The 26,537-nt window shown below is 36.9% G+C and overlaps 1 protein-coding gene across 1 annotated transcript in view; it reads right to left on the reverse strand.

Moving 5' to 3' along the window:
• The window catches only part of LOC108243344 (carbohydrate sulfotransferase 8), a 164,929-nt gene that overhangs the window by 112,730 nt on the left and 25,662 nt on the right, over positions 1–26,537 (reverse strand). The window contains exon 2 of the mRNA XM_017428709.3: positions 17,205–17,392. Coding sequence (XP_017284198.1) covers positions 17,205–17,392 — 188 coding nt within the window. The remainder of the gene's footprint in view (positions 1–17,204; positions 17,393–26,537) is intronic.

The following is a 26,537-nucleotide window of genomic DNA, read 5'->3' on the forward strand; positions in this document are numbered from 1 at the left end:
AATTTATTGTTATTTTTTCTTATCAGTAATCAATAATACATAGACACAGCTGGCTTTGATGCGTCTTGGGCTGAGATTGTACGTTTTGCTCATGCCAGCTGAGCTTGGTTCTGCTGGCTGATGGCTGAGGGAAACACTGACTGGTGCCAGTCTTTGTGTGGAGTACAGTGCAGAAAACAGCCTTAGAAAAAGGGTGGCTTTGAAAGGCTCCCTCCCACCTCAAAGTGGGCTTTGCAAATCCCTCCATTGAAGTGGGCTTATTTCTTCACCGTGCTTCTACAAATTTTTTATGGATCCTCCAAAATCCTCTTTACACATAAACACCCACAATGATGCTGGCAAAAAAATGAAGAAATGATCTGTCATGAAATATGGTCTGATTCATAATCAATAGAAGTGGGTGTGAGAGGTGGAGTCCTATTTTTGTTCTAATAAACAAAGGGACCAGTGAGACTCGCAGTGAGTATCAAGTGTATCAGTTTCACTGCAGGGAGACAAAATCCCCAACAATGAAAGTGGCAAGTACAAGTGAAAGGCAGTCATGCTGTATATTTGGAGGTTAAGTCCTTTAGCTTCTGTTTAACTTAGGTCAGCTCTCCTAAAATAAGCTGTGCTGTGTTTAATGCCAAAAGAAGACAAAACACTCCAAACACTCTCAGGGATATCAGGAAATAAATAAAAGGGGATCCTTGTCTAATTCTCTTTTGCGCCAACCTCTGAGAAAATTGGAAATGGGTAGTGAACAGCTCAATTTGTCTTGATGTAATATAATGGTCTGTACCTGCTATGGGCTCAGTCTAATGCAATAAAACACAATGAGTAAAGATGCTTCTTGGGAAACAAGCTGCAAACTGCCTGGCAGATGACTGAAAGCTTTTCAGTTTTCAGAGTTAGGTCTTGTTATAAAAGGAAAAGCAACACAGAGAAACAGGAAAGTATAAAAACACAACAAAAAAGAGAACATTTCTAAATACTCCAAATAAAGAGATTGTTTTATGTGTCAAGAGTAAAATCACTGCCTAACTGCAGTCAATAGGGAATAAGCACTCACTAAGCACAAAAGTCTTTGCATGACAGATATGAGCATTAAATGACAGCTGCTGTTAATAAAATAGGTTTGAATTGTTTTGTCAGAACTGACAGTACTGATGTCTCACTGATTCTGTGAAACCCATTAACTAAAATGGGCAACAATGGGTTAAAATAAGGTGGTAGATGAACCACGCTGATATGTTCAAATTCACTGGTTCACTGAACTGATTGTTTATGAGAAATACATCTGAGGTACCACAGCCTGCCTGACAGCAAACATATTTTGCTAATATCATACCCATATGACCACGATGGAATTGAATTAACAAACCATCACTCAATACATGTACACAGTGTAAACACTTAGGGCATTAAAGTATCATGACGGAGTGCATCACTTAGGCTTTAGGTATCTAAGTGGTTTTGTTCTTTTGTCTCATATTATTACAGTCTTCTGTCTGGATATGACAGCTATAAAGGGCATTTTAATTGCTTACTATAAGTAAGACAAGAAGCTGTCAACATTATTTCACATTTTTAAGGATTCAACTAGTGAATCAAAACAAGCGTAAGCAATTTTTGACTAACATTTCAACATGTTGGCAAAAACAAGTCCTTTTTAGTCTACCTCTGGCTGTTCATAAATCCATCTCAGGTCCTTCTATAAACTCACCAAGAGGGTAAGAAGGCATCTCGTGCTTGATTTAAAAGTGTTTTGTGAAAGGAGCTTTAGTTTTCATGAGTGTGTTTCAAAGTGATGTTGAACAAAAGAACCTTTGTAATGTCAATTTTATGCAAACCTTGTGTGTGTGTGTGTGTAGGGGGGGGGGTTGGGTTTCGTGTTAGGTTTTGTTCTTGTAACGTTTTTGTCCCTTGGTCATGGTTCTTGCTTCCTCGCACACATGGTTTCATTTACAAATCATCACACCTGGTCTTCATGTTTAATTAGCTCCCTCTGTGCATATACACTCTTTGCTTTCCTTTGTTTGTTGCCAGTTCCTTGTGTGTTTTTATGCCAAGTCAGGTCTTCCAATCTGGAATTATCCTGCTGTGTCAGTGCCTTTTGTTGGATTTGTTTTAATAAAGTTTAGCTTTGGCCTCAACAAGATGTTCCTTGTATAACTTCGTTTGGGTTTTCTAACCACTCTGACAGGAAAAAAACTCCAAAACAAAATAACAGAAAAACACTTTCTTAAGTATAAGATTTTATGTAACAGGTGTTTGATAAAATATCTAGGTTTTGAAGTTAAGCAAATACAATCTAAGATGATTTTTTTTACTACAGTTTGTCTTTGTTTATTTACCAAAAATAAATTCAAAGTGCAAGGCTTAGTGGATGTAACACAGTCTGTATTTTGTGTGCACATAGCACAGACTGTGTGAAATGTTACAGCACAATATATTTAGATGTGTGTATAATATATATATATATATATATATATATATTATACACACACACATATATATATATATATATATATATATATATATATATATATATATATATATATATATTCCATTTAATAAGTTGGTATAAAAAATAGAACCACAAATAAGAAAGTGCAAAAACAATGCAATAAAATACAATATTTTGAGTACTTCAAATGATGAGGTAATTTAAAAGTAAAATTACTTCGCTGCAGAAACAGGCAGTTAAAAGGGGGATAAGCACTGTTTTTTCACTTCACTCGAATCTTTATGTGAGAGATCTGAGCAGTACATGACAGCTGCTGTTAAATCTAGGTGTGGATTGTTTTATTGCTTCCTCAGAACTGACAATAATGGCCTCTCACTGAGTCTGTGAAGCTTATTAATTAAAAAGGACAATAATATAGAGTTGGGATACGGTGCTAAATGCACTGCACAGAGTAATCACGTAAGTTCAAATACACTGGGACACAAAATTTGTTGTGTAATGGAAAAAAAAATACTTATAAAAATGTTTATAGAAAATATTTCTGTTGATGGAATTTGTATGTTCTCCTTGTGTACTCTTCTAGGTACTCCGGTTTCCTCCTACAGACCGAAAACCTGCATGTTAGGTTAATCTGTAACTCTAAATTGTCCCTAGGTGTGAGTGAGAGTGTGAATGGTTGTCTCTATCTGTCCCTGTGATGGACTTGTGACCTGTCCAGTGTGTACCCCGCCTCTGGCACAGTGACTGCTAGAGATAGGCAGCAGCTCCCGGAAAGAAAAAGAAAATAAATGGATTGGTTTCTGGTGATGTTATACCCATATGACCACAATGAAACTGAATTCCCTTTAACCCAATGGTCAATACATGCACACAGTGTAAACATTTGAGACAATAAGTACCACAATGGAGTGCATCACTTGGCTTTAGATGCTCACAGAGCTGCTACCTAAATTAGACTGGATTCAGGAGGACTTGAACCCACTGAGATTTTCTGCAAAGTACTATGAGATAAATTTGGTTGTAAATAAATACTTTTAATGTTGAAAACAAACCTAATTGAAATCAAACTTTTTTTTTTTTGCATAACACTGTAAAATGTTTATTGTTTTTAGACCTAGCTTTGATGTACATATTTCAAAAATAATTAGGCTCTGAATTGTTTTTATTTTTTTATTATCACTCCTGAGAAATTGCATCGCAAACTGAGATGAACTTTGAGAATAAGGGTGTTTTATTTCTAAATACTTTTAACCTTGGAAATTTATGTCTAGTAATAAAATAAATGAAAGGTTTAGTTTGTCCATTTTTTTGGCTAAACAGCTGCAGAACAAATTCTGTTCTTGTTTGTCTTAGTCTTACATTATGTGCATTGCTGATTTTAGTGCTAAATAGTACATTTTATCATGCTAATATGCTAAGCCAAGACTCAAAGATATTAACATTTTCCTTGTTTTTCAACCTCAGAGTGATTGTGAATGATGATTATCTACATGCACTTTTGGCCATTTAGTTTTTTTAGCTCTTGGAAAAGTGAGGTGCCTTCAGCAAAACAATGTGAATCATAAACTACATGGATTGCAGGGACAACAATAAAATCCACTGTGTGCATGGGGCTAAATAAACTGAATAGGACCCACTTGGGAGGACTGCACATTACAACCCACTTGAGAGGTCTGTCCATAATACTTTATCTTCTTTGCACCTTGTAAGAAACATTTGCTCAAACTTAGTAGATTCCCATGCCAATCAGCAAAGGAAGCATATGACTAGCTTTGAAAAAATAATGATTTTTTAATTATTAAAAAAATGATAAACTTAAAAATCACAACACAAAACTAAGATTAGGCAGTTAACCTAAACATTATGAGGATTAAAATATAATCTTACAAATCAGAAATTTATGTAGTTAAAAAATGGTCAGATGTTACTGAAAATAAATACTTTTTGCACACCTCTGTTAAAGACAAAAATAAGCAGCATTATTAAAAACCAAAATATTTATGAAAAGTATGTACATTTCTAAAATAAGATATTAACTCACTAAATCAACTGGACATGTGAAACACAGTGTATTTTGTTTTTACATTTATACAAAATTAAATTTAAAAGAAAATTTGCTGTGTTATTCAGTAGATTCAACATAAGTCAGCAGCTTGGAGCAGACAGACCGGACATGGACTGAACACAGAAAGTTAAAGGCAGAGGGGAGATAAACAACGGGACATTTTCTTCAACATGGCCGACTCATTTTCTGCGTCTGTAACTAGTGTGATCAACCACAGGTGGATCCTGTTGATCTAATTTTGTGATAGTGTGTGTCTGCTGTAGCTCAGCACTCACTTCTGGGTTTAGTAATCTTGAGGCTGGTTCAAGCCCAGTTTGGGGTTTTAATCAAACAATTATATATATATGCAAACACAACTTCTTGAGTTTTAGATTTCATTAGAATTACTTCACAGAAGTTTTTCAGCCATTTACCTTTGATAATCTCAAGTATTATTGCAGAAATATTACTTCAAATAAAATGTCTGTCTATTGGTCTAATTTTACACAGCTAAAATTAAAAATCCTCCCATTTCGGGTGGAGGTGTCTGTTTATCTGATTTAATTAATAGACCGGAATGTTTTCACAAGGCACAACCATGATCCTGAAAAAGAAAAAAGGTGACAACTTTGTGCGCCAAAAAATATTTAAATAAATAAATATTAAGCAACATATAGCCTATTGTTTTCCACAGAAAATGTAACGCAAATTGTAATATTTGTGTGGTTATTGATTCAGGAAATACTGAAAACTAAAATTTATGCTCAGGAGCCATTACTGGTTTCATCAGAATTCAAGAATATCACAAATAAAAATACTTTGTTTGCCAAAACACATCATAAAAAAACAAACCTTTTGGGCTTTAAATTTGTAATGTAATATTAAAAAAATGTTCTTTTGAAATAAGAGCCTCTCTTTCCCACCAACCCCTGAAGGGAGATGCACCATTTCGGCACCTTAAAATTTAAAGGAACAAACATTATGGCCACTGTATTTAAATGTTTTGGCACATGGACTCTTTCATATTTATTTTAAATAATAATTAAATCTTCAAAGAACACAATTTTTTAATTATCAGCATGTTTTACCTTTTATACAGAAATCTACAAGGACATTATAATTATTAGACCACCTATTTAATTCTACAAGACTTCCTGTTTTTCATTTAAAAAAATAAACAAAATAAAAAATCCTGTGTGGGGTGTAAAATGCATTGCCTTTAATCAAGGCACTTCATTGACATAGTTCAAACATGAAAAATTACCACCTGGTGGTTGGGATGAATAATTTGAATATGGTACAAAACAGCCAGGCTAACAGTAGTAATTAGCTCGGCCTCTGAGGACAATCATTAGCAAACCCTACTGGTTTTCCGAGTTTCAACTGTAACTTGGTAAAATCAGTTCTGTTTGTCATCCTCAGATTGGAGTTTTGACTTGTGGAAAGCAGCGAGAGATCCAGGAGGCATGATGGAACAGTGTTCTCCCCATGCATAAGTGTTTTCAGCATGTACTCCAGTTTCCTTTCACTGTCCAAACTTCTCTTGCTAATTGATTGCTGGGTTAGGCACCTGCAACCTGCCACACCGAACAGCACTAATTGGCTTATTAGAAATGTTTGTATTCTACTTGTCATAGAGTCGAATGTCTCTGCCGCTGGGTTCTGTGTGGGTCAGCAGCTGAAAGGTCTCAAAATCCTAACTTGATGACTTGCAAATATTGTCACACTTGTGGTCTTGATTTTGAAGGCTTAGTACTGAATTGTGGCTCTTACACACAGTGAATAAGAAGACTTTATTATAGTCCGTGCTGATATTTTTAGGTTTGACTTCCTTTAATAAACTTTAAGCACCTTAAAGTTGTCTTTGTAGGCAAGTTTTTATGATTTTCTTCATTACAAGAAATAAATGCAGCTAAAAACAAGTTCTGTTACAGTAGTCCAACATCTCATGTGAGAATTAATGTCAAAGTATCATATGCTTACATTGATTCTGTAACCTTAATCAGGCTTTTTTTAGGCAACAAAAACAATCAAGGCAGGCTCCACAAAATAATCCATGTTATTCCAAAAAGCATATGGTCAGGGTAATTATTTTCTCATTCGGTATAAAAAACAAATAACTTGTATCTACTTCTCATCCTTTTACGAGTATTTCTAGATTAGGAATAAACTGTTAAATCAAATGATCACATTTTAAACAACCTGAAACAGATCTCATTTGCATAATTTCTTCTCTCTATCATAACTATTTGGATTACAAATGGCCTTTTTTGAACAGACCAGTGAATGAGATCTTTGCCCTGTTAGAGTCACCGTCTCCCCACACAGATCTGACATAAAGAAAGTTTAGTTTGTCAATATTTTTAAATAATATAGTCAAAAGCAGCCCTATTTGTTTCAATTGCCACCTGGCAGCTCTATCGGCTAATATTAAAGCAATTTTGAAGTTTTAACATTTGGAGGGAAAAAAGAGGTGATGTGGAGAAGCAGGGTTGATGAGCGACAGAAAGATACACTAGGTGTGAGTAATTGGCTGTATGACAATGCCCTTGTTGAAAGACTGAGTTGTGCCCAGTTTGGATTGTTTTATTGGCTGCTGTGTGGTGAGAGCCTTACTGCCCACTGAAGGGTGCATTAGGACTTGGTGCTGGCAGCAATATGGCTTTTCCATTTAACAATCTGTAGCCAAAGAGAGTAGAAGGACTCCAGAGGCTCGCTTAGAGAAGGGAGCCTCCCATCACTTGTCAGCATTGTCAGGGGTAATTCCTTATTATCCCAACTCTATTGGCTTCTATTCATGCCGTTTATCATTCCCATTGCTTTTTCTTTGTGGCTCACATCAGAGAGCGAGAGGAGGTCTAGAGGGGCTATATATATATATATAAATATGTTGAAAATTGGCTCACTATGGATTCCTTTGCCAGTGCAGACCTCTTTGTTTGGCTGCAGACAGAAGTGGCTTTTATGTGTCTGCCAGCAGGGCCACAGCTCTCTCCATCAATGGCATGCCATTCAGGAGATAACCATCAGCTGGCGGCCCACTCCACTGACACCACGGCTTCCTCCCGCAGTCAGCAGATTACATTTTAGAACTTGACAGCTTGTTATCACCTTGGATAGTAGGAGGGCTTAATCTTTGTTCTTTTCTGACTGGGGGAAGGCTGAGGAATCACCGGCTCAGGCCACCGATTCGAGCAACTTCATTTCTCGTGCCCTCGGTAGTAACACACACAAATACACACACCCACGGTGAATGGGCCGCTCTCTTCTCCACTCTTTTCATCTGTCTCTAAGAGTACCCACACTTTGTGAGGGGATTACAGTGATGGAAGCCTCAGCAGTGCACAATGATATTCATTCAACGTGTCTCACTGGCAGAAAGGGGATGGCTCTGACTCTGATTTGATAATGAGCACACAGGCTCCGGTCTGCAGGGACGGATCACTGCTCCTAAAGCAAGGCTGATCCTTTGGGAACAATCATGTTGAATCTCTCTCAGAATAATAACCGTGACCATAACAGGGGAGGAGAACTACATAATTTTTAACAATATTCTCCCATACTACTGGAATTGAGCAGAAGTCTTCTAAAGCTTTTTTTTCGTACAAAACTTCAGTGTAGTAAAACTATGTAAAGGAGTTTTTTCTTTAGACCAGATCTTTTAACTAAAACATCAAATTCAAGAGGTCAAAGTTCTCCTAACAATTGGACAATTAGATTTTTTTAAAATCGTAATTTATCCAGTGTAGCAATATATTGACTTTATTTTAATGCTCAAATATTTTACTCCAAAACATGTAAGCCACTCAACTATAAAAAAATAATAATAAAGGGCAATAATAGGTCTATATAAACTTTATTGATCATCTTCTTCTTCTTTGTCTTTCGACTGTTCCCTTTTCAGGGGTCGCCACAGTGAGTCATCTTCCTTCATCTAACTGTCTTCTGCGTCCTCTGTCCTCACTCCAATTACCTCTATGTCCTCTCTAACTGCATCCATATATCTTCTGTTTGTCTTTTTCCTGGCAGCTGCGTCTCTAACGTCCTTCTACCAATATACCCACTGTCCCTCCTCTGCACATGTCCAAATCATGTCAGTCTGGCCTCTCTAACTCTCTCTCCCAGTTGTTCAACCTGTGCTGTACCACTGATGACCTCATTCCTAATACTGTCTATCTGTATCACTTCCAGGAGAACCTCAACATCTTCAGCTCTGTCACTTCCAGTTCTGTCTGCTGTCTTTTTGTCTCCAAACCATACAACATAGATGGTCTTACCGCTGTCTTGTAAACCTTTCCTTTGACCTTTGCTGCCACCCTTTTTATCACAAATAACTCTTGAAACTTTCCTCCAACCACTCCATCCTGCCTGGACTCTCTTCTTCACCTCTTTACCCCACTCCCTGTTTTTCTGAACAGTCAACCCCAAGTATTCAAAGTGCAGCACCTTTGTGACCTCTGCTCCTTGTAGCCTCACTGTTCCACCTGCCTCCCTCTCATTCACACATGTACTCTGTCTTTCTACAGCTGACTTTCATCCCTCATCTTAAAAAAATAACAGATAGAAGCCTTTTCTCATTTTCATTCTTACAGATTACAATCAGGTGCTATTAATTGACCTGTTTAAAAGTGTATATATATATATATATATATATATATATATATATCAAAGATTGTTTCCTAACAGCCTGCTTGTCCTCATCTTCCCTCTCTGGGTCTCTGACGTCCACACCCTTGAACATTAGCATTTTTTCATCACTACTTTCTTTTGGAGACAATGAGTTTTCTATTTGGTGAGAGTAGTGGTTACACAACCTCTTACACTCCTCCCACTCTTTCTTTCTATGTCACTTTCTGTCTGTAGCATTCCCAGCCTACTGGAAGATGTCTGCAAAGATCAAATTTATACCTCTTTTTTTTGGGGGGGGGGTAAAATTTATTTTGTAGGCTTTTCTGATCTGTTAGCGTTTGTGAAGACAAGCTTTCTGACAGGAACATTATGTTTGATATTAACAGACTCGTAGTGAGGCACTGACATTATAAAAATCAGAGTGCTTATGCAACACATCAGTGCTGTCTGATGAAATCAACTTGAGCAACAAAGTTTCCCTCTGTAAGACAGCAGACAAGCATGGGGTGAACAGTGTCTCCACAAACTTTCAGAAAATATTAAATGTTCTAACACTCATCCAAACTGAGAGGATTATTTTTATTCTAAACTCCAGTAAATTCTCCTGTCACTTTTGAACTATTTCAACCAGGTTCTACGTCTTGGCTAGTGCTGGTACCAAGTCAGCTGGTTCAATTTTCAAACTTTCTAGGAACAGATTTGTTTTGCTTATTTCTTTCAGTTATAGCATTACATAAGTGACTATACATACTAACTTTTTTCCCCAATTAAAAATGTTTCCCCAGCAAATGGTGGAAAAGTGCTGTTTACCTGTAGCTATATCCAGACTTACAGCAGAGATTGATAATGAGTTATAAGGTGGAAACAAGCTGTTTGGAGCACTTTACCAGTCAAAAAATGTTTCTTGCTGCAAGCTCCCCTCAAAGACATTGGCTAATCTTACAAGTATAATTGCTAAAAAGGACCATTTTAAGCACTGAGTAGATATTCTTTCATTAGCTGGTCACCATGGTGAAAAATCAGAGACCAGCTGGCAATAATAAACTTGTCTTGATAAAGGCCAGCTGCCAACATTAAAGCATAGAGCAGCAGAGAGAATAAGGCAAACAATATTATCTTTAAAGGAGATTACCTGAACTTGCTAAGATTTTTTGAATAGACTTGATTGGTTTAAAATAAACAAAACGCAAATGCAAATTGCATATACCTAAACAAAAACTATGAACCAAAAAGTAAATGTAACTTCTCACAGTGGTCATCAAGTGGTTGTGTCAAAGTCTTAATAAGTGCTGAGATGTCTTTAGGTTTGAGTAACATTCTTATCAATGTTAGTGTCCCCAAAGACAGAGCCTAGTACTAACTGTGAGATTTATGCTGTCCAACAGAATGTGTTAAGTGAAACCTGGCAGAGAAACTGTCTCATGCAAAAATAATGTGATGTAAAAAAAACAAAAAAAAACCTCTGGACAAGTAGATACCAATTTATTGATTTTCAAACCGACTTTTCCATCAGGCTGTTACTTCGCTGAGCAGTAACATGAAGGGGGTTTCATGCCATTGCCAGGTAATTACTATATCACAGATATAGTTATTACCAGTGCCATAGAAAGTGTCTCAGCTGTTAGGGTGACAGAAAGAAAAAGATTGATTGACAGCTTCAAGTGGCAACGTTTTTGATTTCTTCCTTCAAAGACATTTTCAAAAATCAACCTCTCTGTTGGTTCCACCGGGTGCTCTGCCCTCATTATGTTTCATTTCCTTTGGAGTTTTGAATGTTTCTCAGCGTGGCATTATGGAAAAGGGCAACCTTAAAAGTCCCCAGCACCAGCAGCGGGATGGCCGAGCTGTGCTCTGCCGCTCAGTTGGAGGTCTGACGATGTCAGCTTGTCAGCGGCTCAAAAGATGCATCTTTCATTCTGCTGAGTTGAAAGAAATATCACAGCTTTTGTTTTTCGTCTTTAATGATTTCCTGCCCCCCACACCACGGTGTGTCTGGGTATACACACCCATACACACACATACACACACACACACACACACACACACACACACATACACACCGTTCTCACATATTGAATACTGCCCTTTAGATTAATGTTTAATATTTCACATTTTTTGGGGATAGCACAGAACCAAACGTTTTAAAACTGCACATAACTGAACAAAATGCTGATGCTTTTACAATATGTGGAAAAAACAGTGGTTGCAAATTCTCCTCCTAAATCATAGTTTTTAATCTTTACACTTTTAAATGAAACAATTCTCTGTTGTCTGCCAACACCTTACATAGTTATGCCTTTTTTTGCACACTGACCTCTGCTAGGTTGGAAATGTGGAAAAGAAAATCTGTTTTGGAATATAGCAGCCGTTGGTGTGCAGGATCAGATGGCAGAGTAAAGAGATTACGTTGCAAGGCTCCCATGGCATAACCTTGGGCATTAATGTTAATGGAAAACCACACAACCTTGCTGTTGCCTCTCGGCAGCTCCATTTTAAATCCAATTGGCATGACCTAGGTCTGGAGGAAGTGTAGGAGAGGGTGATGCAGGCACCTGATACCAATGCCTTGAAATTTTGTGTTTTGTTTTTTTTTTTCTTCTCTTTTTGGTGCAACTCAGAGGCCAACAAAAAGGTTTCTTCTGCTACCGGAGGTGAACTGAAAAAAAAAAAAAAAATCTGTGTAAATTGAAAACATGACCCATCCCCAGATGCTGTCTAACAATAACCTCAAAGCTAACCTTTAACTTCTTCTTACCATGCTGCTGTACATATACGCACAACTATAAATATATATTCTATCATAATCACACTACTGGAGCTGATGTGAAGGAGTTTGCATTGCTAAGTATTACTTTTCACTCCTATTGAGCCTTCAGGGAGGAACTGAAAATACAGTGCCTGTATCATCCCAAACAAGCTTTCTTTAAGAAGCTTTGCACACAATGAAAGAAATAAAACAGGGTAAAATAATACTTGTGCATTTCTACAAACATCCAGTGGTGGATTTGCTAAAAAAAAAAAGAGGCGTTCTGTTACTGCAGTGGTCTTCAACACAATCTAATTACATTAGGAGACAGCTAAATTGGACTAGGCAAATGGACAAGGATTAGAGGATTACTGGCCCTCGGACAGAGAGATCAGATTTTTCCTTCATGTATAAAACCCACTCTTGGTGGCCTTTGTGTGGGCAGAGCAGGATCATTGGGAGGGACATTCAGAAAACTATATTCTTTCTTTTGTTTTGTATTCTTAATGCCCCTTGGTACAGAAAAGGATAATGTTTCAGAACATACCTTAAGTGATCAAATCTAGAAGATCAAGACAGTGGATCAAATGATGAATGTGTTTAGGTAAAGATAATACCTGTACAGGATAAGGTTATTGAAAAAGCAATATCCTTCTCATAAACTATCATAGCTACCAAGAAAAAGTAAAATTTTGTTGCAATTTAAAAACTTTTTAGGGCTTGTCTTTATCAACTCTTAAGAAAATAGCTTGTAAGTTTGTTTCCAAATAAGTTTTGCCACCTTTTAGCTTTATGTGTTCGACTGCCACTTTGTGCTTAACAGGTGATGTGAAGTGGGTGGTTAAATAAATATATTTTTATTTTCTTTTTTCTTAGACAAACTGTATGATTTAGCTAAAAACAACCCTGTGCAACAATAATAGTGAGTGGTTGCAGGTTGGGAGTAATAACACTTATTATTTTAAAAAAAAGCAATAAAGTGAAAGAAGTTTAAGCAGCACATAGAACCAGCAGAAATTGGTGATAAGTACAAGTGGATTCATTAAAACTAAGTCCTCGCCCTCGTACAATACAATTTTTTTACTTTTAAGGAAATCCCTACAATTTAGATTAACAATCTTTTTTTTCTTATAAGTTACTAAAACACACAAAAACAAGTAAGACACACTGTTGCAACAAAAAAAACATGCTGATACAACTGCCTAAAACTGCCTAAGACTGAGAAAAGTTTTATTTTGAATTATTTTTGAAAATTAGAACCATTTCCCCCCAAATGCTCCCAATAACTACTTTAAGCCAGTGGTTCCCAAACCTTTTAGCTTTCAGCTCACAAAATAACAGTGGCAAAGGCTTGTCCCCAAATATTACCTGTTTAAATGTGTAAATTTTGTTAATAGCCATAATAAACAAGGGTATCATGACAACAAAACAACCTTAACTACTATGATATTATTTTACTACTATATGATAATTATATTTATATATCTTCACAATACAGTTATAAATATAGTGAAAATATGCAGTTATAAATAATTTATTTACACTAATTTTATTTCTGGAGGTCATTTGAGGACCCTCATTTGATGTTTCATGATCTGACCTCGGTTTTGGGTACTACTGCTTTAAACTTCACATTTTTTTGTATTTGCTTATTTTCATATTTTCCGATGTATTTTCTTGTGCATAATAATTTTTAGTTACATATCCTGTAAGAGACTGTTGCCAGAGTATTTTGCACATGTCCTTTGTTATTTGGGCAATAGAACGAAGAAAAGTCCAAATTACTGCATTATTTCAGTTTTGTTTTGGAACAATGCAAAATTAAAACCCCAGTATTTGTGTCCTGAAAGGCAACCAATTTCCCAGGCCAAACAATAATTTATATTTAATAGCTCTTCACGCTAATTCTTTGTTTTATGTTGCACCATTACATTCTTTGAATCAGTCGAATCTTGGCTTTCTAATATCACGTCATTCATAAACCTGCTTACACACAGAGGCTGTATAAACAGCAATCATGAGTAGGAAACAGAACCTAGAAGGGCACATCAGTGTTGTGCACAATAATGTATGTTCGTAAATAAAAAGGAGCATGTTTGTGGATTCAGGCTCAGCTCTACTCTGAAATGTCAACATGCAACCATTAATTTATGCTACTTTGATGGAAAAAGCCCATGAAAAAAGGCATAATTTCTTCACTCAGTGTCAGCCATTTTATTTCGAACAAACAAACATTTTCACTGAAGCAATGCGTGTATCAGCCTTTCCTCCTCTCATTTACCTCTGAATTTCTGTGTTTTAGCCCTTGTGAGGGAACAAACAGGCAGGCTTTCGACTACCTAAAGCAGCTGGTCATCATTGCCACATCCATCTTAAAAAAAAAGCCCAAAGGTACAAATTTGTGTTGGCAGTTTATCTGAATGGCTTTAGATGTCCAGTCTGTGAGAAAGTGGCTGCTGTTGCTACAGTTGTCCTTAAACAATTACTTGGGAAAGTTCAGGGGGTGAATGTTGGCTTTTAAAGTGCCAGTTTTCCCAACTATCAAAGTGCAGGCCATCTGAACCATAGGCAAGAAAGCTCTTGAGAACACTGCAAACCAAATAAAGAGGTAGAGAGGGAGGGGGAGGCAGATAAAAGCTGACACCCAATGTATTAGAACTCCGCTCTATTAGATATGAGCTCTGCAAGGGTGAAACAGCACAGCTTAAGGCAAAGATACTGTCTCCTGATTGGGCGTTTAGAGAGGAGGCAGGTGGTGGTGGTGGGGTGTTAGTCTATACACAGCCTCTAATGCATGAGTTAGCAAAGTCAAATTCTTGCGTCAATATTCAAATGACAGAAAAAAAGAAGAATATAAAGTGGCATTTAAGCTACAAATCTATCAGAAGACAAACGCTTTTAAGCTAAAAAACAAACAAATATGAGAAAATCACATTCAATATATTATTGTTTTCTAATGTTATTTTCCCACATATCTTTAAGCAACTTTAGCAGAAATTCAGAAAGAGAAATGATTCCATTCTTCCTTTTGAGAAGGAAGGGTTGAAAAAATGTTCCTATCTTTGTTTGTTTTTTTTTTGTTTTTTTTTTCCTTTTTTAAACAGTATATCCACAAATCAATTTTTAGAAAGAAAAAACAATACTTTTCACATTTTTTTTTTCAAAGAATAAGGAAAAAATGCATATGATTTTGAGATAACAAAAAAAATGTTTTTGTGGCATTCCTAAACACTGAGCAAGCAAATTATTTTCTCTGAATATCCATGCTGGTCCTGGTGTTTCCTGGTGTTTGTGTGTGTTTGTTTTTGAGACTTGCCTCTGTTTGTGTTGTTGTGCTATTGCTGTTTTTTTTTTATTTTTTATCAGACATGTGCTTGAGAGCATCTGACAGTCAGGTGAGAGGTTTGGAGAGATTTGATTCTAGATAAGTGGCTATTGTTCTCGTAGAGTGTGACACCACTCCTCTTTGTAATGATTCACATACTCTTGACATATGGTAGTGCAGATACTCAGTAGACTGCCGGTTTCTGCTGGCGAGGATTTTAGCTCCTGAGAACCTGCTTGGTGAATTGAACAATTATTTCCTCATCATATAAACATGGATAAAAATTAATTAGAACACACCGATTTATGTTTAGTATCTAGTTGGGAAATTATCATTTACCATTGGAAAACAGTCATTTCAAAGTAAACTAGATTTAGTTTTGTTTTTTTATATAACATTTAACAAGACTTCATAAAAGACACCCAAGCAGTTCAGTACCTAGCATCAAAATGATGTTTCAGTGTAATAAAAACAAAACATCTAAGTGACAAAGCTCTTTCATGAAACACTTTAAGCTGGAACTAAGAAGCCGTCTGGCACCTCGGCTCTGGGTCAACCTAGCTGAGATCTGCACCACACCTCTCATGGTTCTGCATTGTTTGCTTCATTTTTGAGATCTCATGTCTGTGCATAGGTGGCTGCTTTCAATTGTGATTTGTGAAAGGTCAGACGAGGTATAAAGACGGACTAGTTTTTGTGGCCATTGTGTGGAAAATGTTTTCCCTCCTCCAACAGCGCTGAATCAGGTTCCCGCCAGCTTCTCAAATTTTCTGTCCTTAAACAGATTTTTGCTTCCCTTACTGCGACTGGACATTTTCAAAAAAAAACAGACGGAGACAGTACACGTCATTTTGCATATGCAAATCCTAAGGTGCATAATAATGAGCGAATAAAGAGAACGTGTTCCTACGCTGCCCGGTCAAGGTGTACTTCCTTATGGCCACCACAACCACGAAGAGCCTCCTGCGTCTCTTTTTAAGTTCATAGGTTTAAAAGTTTTGCTGGAACAGTTTTAAAGACAGCTGTATTTTCCAGCAGCCATAGCCAGCTATTTCTCAGTAGAGCAGTAGAAGCAACTTAACTCCATTAAAGCTCACCAGCTTTTTACCAATGGCACAATACTTGGCACAAATCCCTGAAGGAAACAATGTGGCAAGGGTGTTGTGTCATTAAGATAACAAAATGAAGCAATTTTCATCACGCAATTACATGTATGAGAGCCAACTTTATGACTTTTCCTGGAGAATGCAAACAGCTTTAGTCTGACATTACGGCTGCTTAAACCCCAATCACTTTAAAACTGAGTGCCAAACAGAACCACACAGGGTCACAAGTTGAGGACAAAGGTTTGACTTATTTGGAAATTAAATCTAGGGGAAACTGGAAATTGTCTTTAAATAAAAGGAAGCGTATTAGAGGAGCTATTTTTTTTCTGGAACCCATTCAACTAAACCACAAATTAAACTATAAATGTAATTCAGACGTTGGGTAAGTATTGCAAACATAGCAGAAAATCTCCATCATCCATCAATCTATCCATCTATTTTCTTTGCCAGCTTTTTCTGTTTCAAGTCACGGGGGAGCTGGTGCCTATCTCCAGCAGTCACTGTGCGAGAGGCAGAGTACACCCTGACAGGTCTCCAGTCCATCAGAGGGTCCCATACAGACAAATGAGACAAACAATCATTCACGCCCTCTCTCACACAATTAAAGGTTTCCAATAAACCTACCATGCATGTTTTTGGTCTGTGAGAGGAAACCGGAATATCCAGAGAAAACTCACACATGCATGGGGGAGAACATGTAAACTCCACACAGAAACACCAAGAGGCAATCATCCAATGCTCTTAATTTTTAAACTAAATATCTGGTTACTTATACAGTTTTTGTGAGTTTTTAGAAACATAAAAAACTGGTTAAAATTTACAAGTTTACAAACAAAAGTATCTGGGAAAGTTGGAGACAGAATTATAGAAGGTTTCCACTTTTAAAGTAATAATAAGAGACTAACCTGGAAGCTGGACCATCTCTGACAGATCTTCTTGGTGGATAAAGAGAAGCAAACCACCAATACCAAACAGCAGGACAAACCAGAAGAAACAGGGCATCCTTCGTGCCTGTCCATGCAGGGAATCCATTGTCGTCTTCACCTTCATCCACACCATAATGCTGCACAGTAGTGCGCGTATATGATAAATTCTGAGAAAAATCATAAACAAAACAAAAGTGAAAAATTAAAAAAGGTTAACAAAGATTTTCCATTTTGTTGCTTTGTTACTGCAACTTTTCCCTTGGCGAATATTTTTGTTTTCCAATCTGCAGCATAAAGAGCTAAAAAAGACACAAAAACCCCCAAATTCCCCACAAACTGCTTCAGTCTAACAAAGCATTTGATTTTAAAATTCACGCAAAAAGAAAAAACTTAAAAATTTCATCTCCATGCATTGTTTGCCTAGACGCAAGCCACTGTTAGTCCTCTAAATAAAGAAGTCTGTGCTTTCTTTGAAGGGCAGTCTGTAAACTGTTTTCCAGTTGGACTTGTATGAGTTTGTAAAAATGTTTTAAGTCACCCCCAAATTACATACACATATGATAGGAAAAACATGTTCTCAACTTCATTTAGAAATGAGCTACAGGTATTACTCAACAGTTATACATTATTTGTTGTCAGAATTTTAGTTTTGCTTTGTAGGGGAAAGGGTATATTTTATTATGAGATGGAGACGTTTGAATCGTTAATTATTCCTAAATTATAATACCTCGGGGCACTACTACTCTCTGAAAGAGGGAAAAATTACATAAATATTGTTGGGGTCTGCGAGTCTCCTCCCTTTGTTTGTTGCCTGCTGCTTGCTCATTCACAGGTGGTGCCTGAGCTCTGATGGCTGGGAGGTGACAGGTATTTCTCATATGAAGCAATCAAGGAGAGGCTCAAGAGGAGCACGCTGCCAGCAATTCTTTGCCAGTGTGTTAACTGACGTGGTATGTGTTGTGCGTCCTTGGGCCCTGGTCTTCTCTGTAGTCTTTTTATGGTTCTCTTTGTGCTCCTCCTCAGGAATTCCCAGCACTCCAGTTACCTCTTCAGGAAATTACCCAAGCCATCCCGTTGGACCATAGACCTTTCAACTTCTAACTCTGAGTACCTTCGCTGGCAGTTCCCTGTTCAAGCCCACCTTCTGATCGAACTCTGCTCGCCCTTTCAGCCGATCTACCATACCATCCTCCTGCACCACCATCAACTTCCTGGTTCCGAGCACCACCTCAAGCAGCTCACCACCTTGGATTACTCAAGCTTCAGTTTCCACCCCTCAGACCCCACTCATCTCTCCCTGGCGATGAACCATCAACTTCTCTATAAGTGATCTAGTAAAACCATTAATTCCCTTCCTTCCAGATCCTAATCTTCACTATTTTACACAGTCAAGGATCCATCCCAGAGTTTACAGTACTGGACCATTCGTTCTCATTATTCAATTTTTTTTTCAATAAACCTTTAAACTCTTTCTCTGCCTCCTAAGTGTGTTCTGCATGTGGGCCAAATCGATTCCTAAAACCATGACAAATATATAATTTTTAGTTATCAGTCTCAAAATTTTACTACCTTAAATCATATATCAAAACACACAACTGAGGTAAGTTTTCACACTTTATGTAACTTATATTGAATTGGTGGTCATTTAGCCAATGAGCAGTAACCCTCCTCGGAGGGGGTGTTCTGACACTTATGCACAAAGGAGAGAGGAGAAAACTAAACTTGATTAGATCTTTGCATTCCTTTTCTGCCTCAGAATTCAATTTAATTAGCAAAAGGGGAAGTAGACTCGATCAGTGATTAAATTAAGTTTTCTCACACGAAGTTGATCCTTTAAAACTTAATGAATCATAGTTATTAGCACTGTAAAAACACATGTTGATACACTTTGTAATCTGATGGGAGAGACTGAGTGGATTTTACCATATCACAGTAAAATAATGTTAATAATGTTCTCACATCTGATATGCAAATGAATAAAAGAAACACAAAATATATAGACAAATGCAAACATTAAAGATGAAAAGTGTGACTTGTGATTTTAAAATAAGAATCTGTGGTTGTCCTTGTAATTGCAAATAAAAAAATAAAAAGTTTGCACAATATCACACTTTAACATGAAGATTGCAGTCCAGAAACTTATTTTGAACAGATTAGGAAATGCACATTTGATCATACAGTTCAAACTATAATGAACAGGGACCTGGAGTCCCAAAATGCCATAGTGGTACTTTCTTTCTGGGTCTAAAGGAATGTGATCATCCCTTTTACGTCCGCAGACCCAAGGCGTTATCTTTTTCTTGAGTTTAATCAGGTCTTTGGTTGTTCTCTTCTCAGAATGTAAATTTCTTCCAAAGTAGTACAATTTACACCTTGATTTTGTCTTTGGGCCCAGAAGTCTGAAAAGTGGGTGTAACTCTTGTTTAGAGTCAAATAGTGATTAGTTTATGGCTATTGTATGGGTCCTCGGAAGGGGGACATCCTAGTACGTAGCTCCTTTTGGTCTGATAAGATCAACAGAGGCCTCTGGGTTTCTTTTCACAACACCGGTGGTTTAGTTTAGATGAAACAGTCCATTTTTGCATTAGGCCTTTAATGCATAAATAATCCAAACTCTGGCGTATGACCCTACAGCTTGTACAAATAATAAAGTACTCAAATAAAAAAATGGCATAAAGCACAGATTAGATGATAGAAACAAGTAGGTTTTATATAATATATTATTAAATAAGTTATTACAAAAAAATAATTTACAGCCACAATAAAAAAATTTAATCACAAACATATTTTTACCAAGTGTGAATAATAAAGAGATAACTGTAATTATTATTAAATTAAAGCATATGTTTACTGCATATTACTGACTTTGCATATTTTTGAATAGGTGCAGATGAGGACACAACCAAAATTGCTGAGCCTGCGCAGTACGGTAAATTTTACTTTAACCACAGTAGGAATGTCAAACTAAATTAAACAGGAGAGCAAATAGAATAGTTTCACTTCTAAAGCTTGAATTTAATTTGGTAACACAAAAGTTCTGATGGGTGAAAATATTTGGTAATCTGTTGCGGCAGTATTCACAGAGCCTGTATGTACAAAACTGTTTTAATTCTAAGCAGCAATTTTTTTGTGAGTTCACTTTTACTAAAATCCTGCTGTAGAAAAACTGAAAGTACCAAAATGAAGCAAACACTTTTCACTTGGCATGACATGTGGAACCCCTCTCAAAAGGCAGCAACATTACAGCTTTTGCTTTTGCGGGGCTCAAACCAGTCACTTTGATGTCAAATCACTGGGCCACCCTGACACCATTTCTGCTGCTTTTTATTGACAACATTACATTTCCATATGAATGGTCTTCAAGCCAGTCTACGGGGAAATCATGCAAGCAAAGATACGTACTGGAAATGGGTATTAGGAGAAAAAAAATTACTGTGTTTCCTAGTGCAGTAAATCAGAACATTTTTTATGAACCAGTATCCTTGCATTTGGTGCAAGAGATGGACAGGCAAATCTTTTTCTTATTTTTTTTATATTTCTTCACGCTGCGATGACTGAACATGAGAGTTTACCGCTTTAGTTCAGTAATATCAACTCAGGCTGATTGAAAGAAGTTCCAACCAAGTCCAAAACAAACATATGGCACCCAAAATGACAAAAAAGTGATATCATCATCACTCTTGTTCAAAGTTTAACAGCACTGTAAGTGAAAGACCTGACACAGTCCAGTGTGGGACCTGGCAAGTGTAGTAAGAGAGCATAAAATATCTACAACCACTGAAATGTATTTTGACAAAAAAAATCACACATACACACAAATTAATTCAACAAAATTGTGATACACATGTTTAACTTTTTAATCTAATTAAAAACATAAAGGCCATCCGAGATATGTACAAGACTTTAAAATGGTACATCTGCGTATGGGTGTGGTGGAAGATAAAATCTGGTGATGTGTCTGTTCGATTTGTCAGAATACATGTCTGAGATGTCTGCCATACTAACTTTTGAGATGTCTGATTGTTTCCCCTTCACATTTCTTATACAGTTTATAAACCAAACACAGGCATTTTCAGCTTATATTATTATGCTGAATTAATATTGGGCTTTATCCTGTAGAAGAAATTTGGATTTAAATGTTGAATTTCCTGGCAGTAGCTGTATTGGTACCCCTCGAAATTTCATCAGAAACATTCTAGTTTTAACCTGCTGCTAAATAATTTGACCAAAAAGTGCTCCTCTGAAGGCAGTTTCAGCCTCGATGAATGCCATCTTAACAGTGAGATAATTCCTAACAGTATTTTTCGTTAAAGAGTCTAAAGAAACACAGCAGATGCGGTATGTACATGCAAACAAAATGGTGTTTAAGCGCAGCTGTTTGATGCTTTTATGAGTGGCTGGTGTTTAACTTGCTGCTAACATCACCAAAGTTTAAAATTTAACGTGGTCTAAACTTACTGTAGGACAGAAAAAAAACTAGATACAAAACATTTACAAGGAGAAAACCCTGCTACTTTTTTGTGAGAGTCAGACACAAATTGTTCTTATAGTTTGTAAAGGACTGAACAGCAATGCCCCCCAAACAACAAGCCTTCTAGTCACTAGTTTCAAGTAAATCAATATTTCCAGTAAAATGTATGATTGTGTATTCAGTAAGGTATGGGGTTCATAAGTTTTAGATGACAACAGGACTTTTTGCTTCTTCAACAAAAGCATCTTTTATCCATCTCCTGTTTGAACACCTGACCTCTTAAACATGACTCTGACATGCTTGATCTGCAGCCAAAGCAGCTCAGCTAAGTCTTTTTACATGTGTTGTGTAAATGTGGCACAAGTTGATAAGACAACTGTAGTGGCAAAGGCTTTGATAAGATTATGGGTCCTTGAAAACATTGTCCTTTAACAAAGGAGCAACATTTTTAACTTTTGGTTGTGATCTGAGTGAGACATCTTGGAAGAAGTCATTAATAATATATAAAAGCCTGCTTTGGTACATTATCAACCCAGTGGTGAATAAAAAAGAAAAACAAAACTTTACAAGAAACTAAGCAGCATCATGAGAAACTCTAACATTAACATAAGCATATAAAGTACACTTTGATTTTAACTGCTTGTTGACAACATAATATTATGGTTATTTAAACACCATATTACTAAAAACATCCCTAATAGGGATTAGAGGAAAAGAATGGTAATAGACATATTAACTGAAGTTTAATGGTTCTTTAATGGAAATCAATTTACCAATCAATCAAACCGATGACATTAAAGGTCCCCAGAATTGAATTGTGGCTTTGTTTTCTATATTGTAATGCTCTGTATTTCAAACGTGCTGCCTTGCTGGTCAATTACAGTACCAATGAAGGCACAGATGAAATACTTGGACAGCAGAACTAGAGTTGTTAATGAAATAGCAACAGCCTCATCATGAACATAATCACAAAATGAATCATTTGACAGCCATGGCTAATCTTCCTGGAGAGATTCAGTGTTTAACTGAACACATAGTTTTGCCATTGTTTTAAACAAATATTTGCATTAGCTTAAAATGACCAGAGTATATGAGTTTTTCTTTTATTTAAAGTGAAAACATCTATAAGGCCATGTTCCACTGACATTATGGGGATGTGGGGGAGGATGCAGCTTGTGGTTTTTGTTGACAGTCTCAGCTCACCTGGGTCATCCGAGGCAACGAAAGCTGTCCCATATTTAAAACCTGCCTTAGTCCCATCCACTGGGCATCCACTTACTTTAATAGTTCCACTTTTGACGTCTCCACAGCTCACAACCCGCATCCTTTGACATGCAAGCCGTGATTCTGCAGACTTTCACACTCTATTCTTGGCTTGTCATCATTTAGTTTGGATCAAATTCATCTTGAGTGAAAGTCTTTCTCTCATTCAGTTTTTTTTTTTTGTAACTTTGTTTAAACTTTTTATTGGTATTGGTATTGGGTATACTGTGTGGACATCAGTATATTTACAACACAATGTGGTCTTTTAAATTGGATTTTAGTTGAGCAAAAGCCAAGAATCAGTTTCAAAATGACAGTGTTTTTTCATTATTGGTATTAAATTACTGAGAATTAAGAGAAGTATTAAAATGAATTGTGTCTGAATACCAAGTGAAGAAACGATACAAAACAGATGTAAAGTGCTGACAGTGCAGCTCTAAATGCTCCCAAAGGTTTATCACAATGTAGAAATTCTTTTTGTTCAGAAGAGTTACCCATCACACAGCTGCACACTGCACAGCTGTGAAGAATAAGAAAGCTAATATGTATTGGTCAGAAAAAAGGAGCCATCATTTAATACAACCTAAAGTTAGTTAGCACTGCTAATCCATGATTGATGAGAAAAATGCAGTATGACACACTTAATGGGTTAAATATTCAGGTTTTTCCTCTTGTTAGAAACTTATCTGTATATTTTCATTATTAACTCCTAATTAGAAATTAAAAGTGCACAATGGACAAATGTTTTACAAAACGTTTTCTGTTTTCATCACCTGCATCTGATCACTTGAGATGTCCTAGAAAATGCCCAAGGCAATTTATTTACATTATGTGTGTCTTGTCTTGTGAGTGTGTCAGTGAAAGTGAGCAATGTTGGCCAGCAAACAGAAAGAAATGGATGCTGTTGCCAGGACTGTTTCATAAATTAATGATTATGTGCAAGGAAATTTGATGAGCGTATAATGGGAGCTGGTAGCGTTGTGTTTAAAGCACTGCTAATTGTCTTTATTCATGACAGCTGTTAATGTCTAAGAGGAGTTACTGCATTTGCCTCACTATGACGATAAACCCTTTCAATCAGCCATCAATCGCTCATTCACACAGATGATTTCCAACAGAAAATATCTATAATCCTAAATTTTAAAAACGTCTGAGCTTATAAATAAGCTTGTACACAAGTTTGTCCAACTAATGTTAAGATGAAATATGAATATTTTTGATTGTCTTTTCATTGAAACTGCTCAAGTAGAAATAGCAGCCAACTTTGATACAACTAAATAATAGATTCGGCATCTTCTTTGTGGAGGTGAGAAACATCAGGTGGTACAGTACTGAAAAACATTTTCAATCAAACTAGGCAAACTTTTACAAATTTTTAGAAACTCTTTTATATGTCACTGCCATGACAACTGGCTGAACCAAACTTGTCCCTTTTTTGTTTCAGTCTTTAAAAGAAAGAAATCCGCTTCATCCTGTTTTTAACTGGAATATTTCTGAGGGCCGATGGCTGCTATGGAGACTGAATGCAGGCGGAGTGGTGTTGATCATCGAGCAACACTGATTGCTGAGGCCGGTAATTCCCCCTGCAACCTGGGTTTGACAGGTACTGCTCCCCCCTCCTGTCAATTATCCTTAGACAGAAGAAGACATGGCTCTGTCAAATTATCCTGACCAGAGAAACAATATTTTGTTGCATTACGTATTCAATTTTATACACGAAATGACAAATAAATTACATGTATTCATGTGTGTGCAATGTTGTGTTAACTGTATCCGACCACTGCCAGGAAGAAATAACAAGAAGGCAAACGTACGTAGTGTAAGAGGTGCCACTTTCAGTCAATAATGGGATCATATTTCTCCATGAAAAATATTATACTGTCTTAAACATAAAATAAATGTAACGTCTAGTGTATACTGTATATTTAGTATTTTTAATTTTCTGTTTTAACGAGCCTACAAAATGACAGTGTCTGTTTGTTGCAGACTTGATTTCACACCATGTATGAGCATACCGACATTACATCTGTTTACATAAAAAAGGACAACTGATGGCGTGCTGACATTGATGATTGAAATAGAACAAAATTAGTTTCAGCGTGTTCTAAGCGGCCTACCTGATTACTGACACAATAGAGCAATAGCTCATTTGGCAAGCTGTAGACAGTTTTATCCAATACTTTTATTAACATCTAAAAGCTAAATGAAATAAGTGCACAGAGACTTTCTGAATATCAAATTTGAATAACTGCCTCTATCTAACAGAAAAATAATGACAAGAACTCAAAGCAAAGTTTCTAAGCAATGGACTTTTAAAGGCTGTTTTGCAGCATTTGACTGACAAACTGCTGCTACGCTGCAGAAAACAGGGTGGCATTGCTCACATCTGAGCAAGATTGGAGCAGCAGTGGAGAAAAGAGTGGCAGGACTCTGTTGTGCGTGTTTCAGGCCAACTTTAGAGACAGTAAATCAAAATGCACCCTTCCCAGTCATCTTTCACTTACAATCGTCTTAGAGTTGAGTGTCAGCAGTTTGTCCTGGCATTCAGTTGTTCAAACCTAGACCCCATTCACATTGATGTTTCCCACTGCCTCATTCACACAGACAGTCTGCTTTCATGAAAAACTAACAACAGGAAGCAAGTTGGGATGTTTATTTTCACCGTATTTTGTGTTTTTGCATATTATTGCTCAACATGTCAGCACATACTGTAAAGGGATGTGGCTGCTTAGACTAAAAACCTCAGACTTTGCATTTTGTTGTGGCTTTGACATCCCATGTCCCGTGACAGTTACAAGGTAGAGCAGGTGTTGACAGTACATTGATGGCATAAAGTTTTAATCTGCCTAAGAGAAGAGCCATTTTCTATCGTACGCCTTCTCTTCTTGTGAATTAAAATAGTGTTCTGCGCATAGAGATTCACCAGCCATCTACTTTCATAGATAAAAAAATATAAGAAATGACCAGTTTGTCACAGATGCATACTGTTTTTAAGATAAGTATTGCTTTTATGCTATTGGAACACCCCTATTAGTTTTGCATTGGTGGTGGTTTTAAATTATCTATTGTCTCATAAATCCTCAGTATGGGATGATGTGGTTAAAAACAGAACAGGAAAATGTCCACAAAGCCTTAGTTAAAGTAGATCGGAAAGCAGAATCTTCTTGGATCAGGTTCCTTTTTTGCAAAAACTGCTGCATAGAGGCAGACACCGTCTTTACTTTTAAAATTAGGTACATTAGGTAAATAAAGTACAATCTATTCAAACAAACAAACAAAAATAAATAAATAAAAGTAGACTAGAACTGCAAGCAGTTATCAACGGGTTCCAAGCCCCCACGCTCCGCCCCTGTCCGCGCACTCCGACCCCGGCGTCTCGCCGGCGTGGCTTTGCCGCCTCTCTCGGCGAACGGGCCGAGTCGAAGCTCGCCAGGACGGTGTGTACTCAAAGGCGCTTCGTAAGACGCAACGGTATAATTTGTGAAGAAAGCTCGGGAAGGAAAAGCTAACTGTCATTTGATACCACACAGAGGCAAAGAAATAAATTCATAAAAAATTCAATATTTATTTGAAAAATA

This window comes from Kryptolebias marmoratus, linkage group LG15, assembly GCF_001649575.2.
Source record: "Kryptolebias marmoratus isolate JLee-2015 linkage group LG15, ASM164957v2, whole genome shotgun sequence".
NCBI lineage: Eukaryota > Metazoa > Chordata > Actinopteri > Cyprinodontiformes > Rivulidae > Kryptolebias > Kryptolebias marmoratus.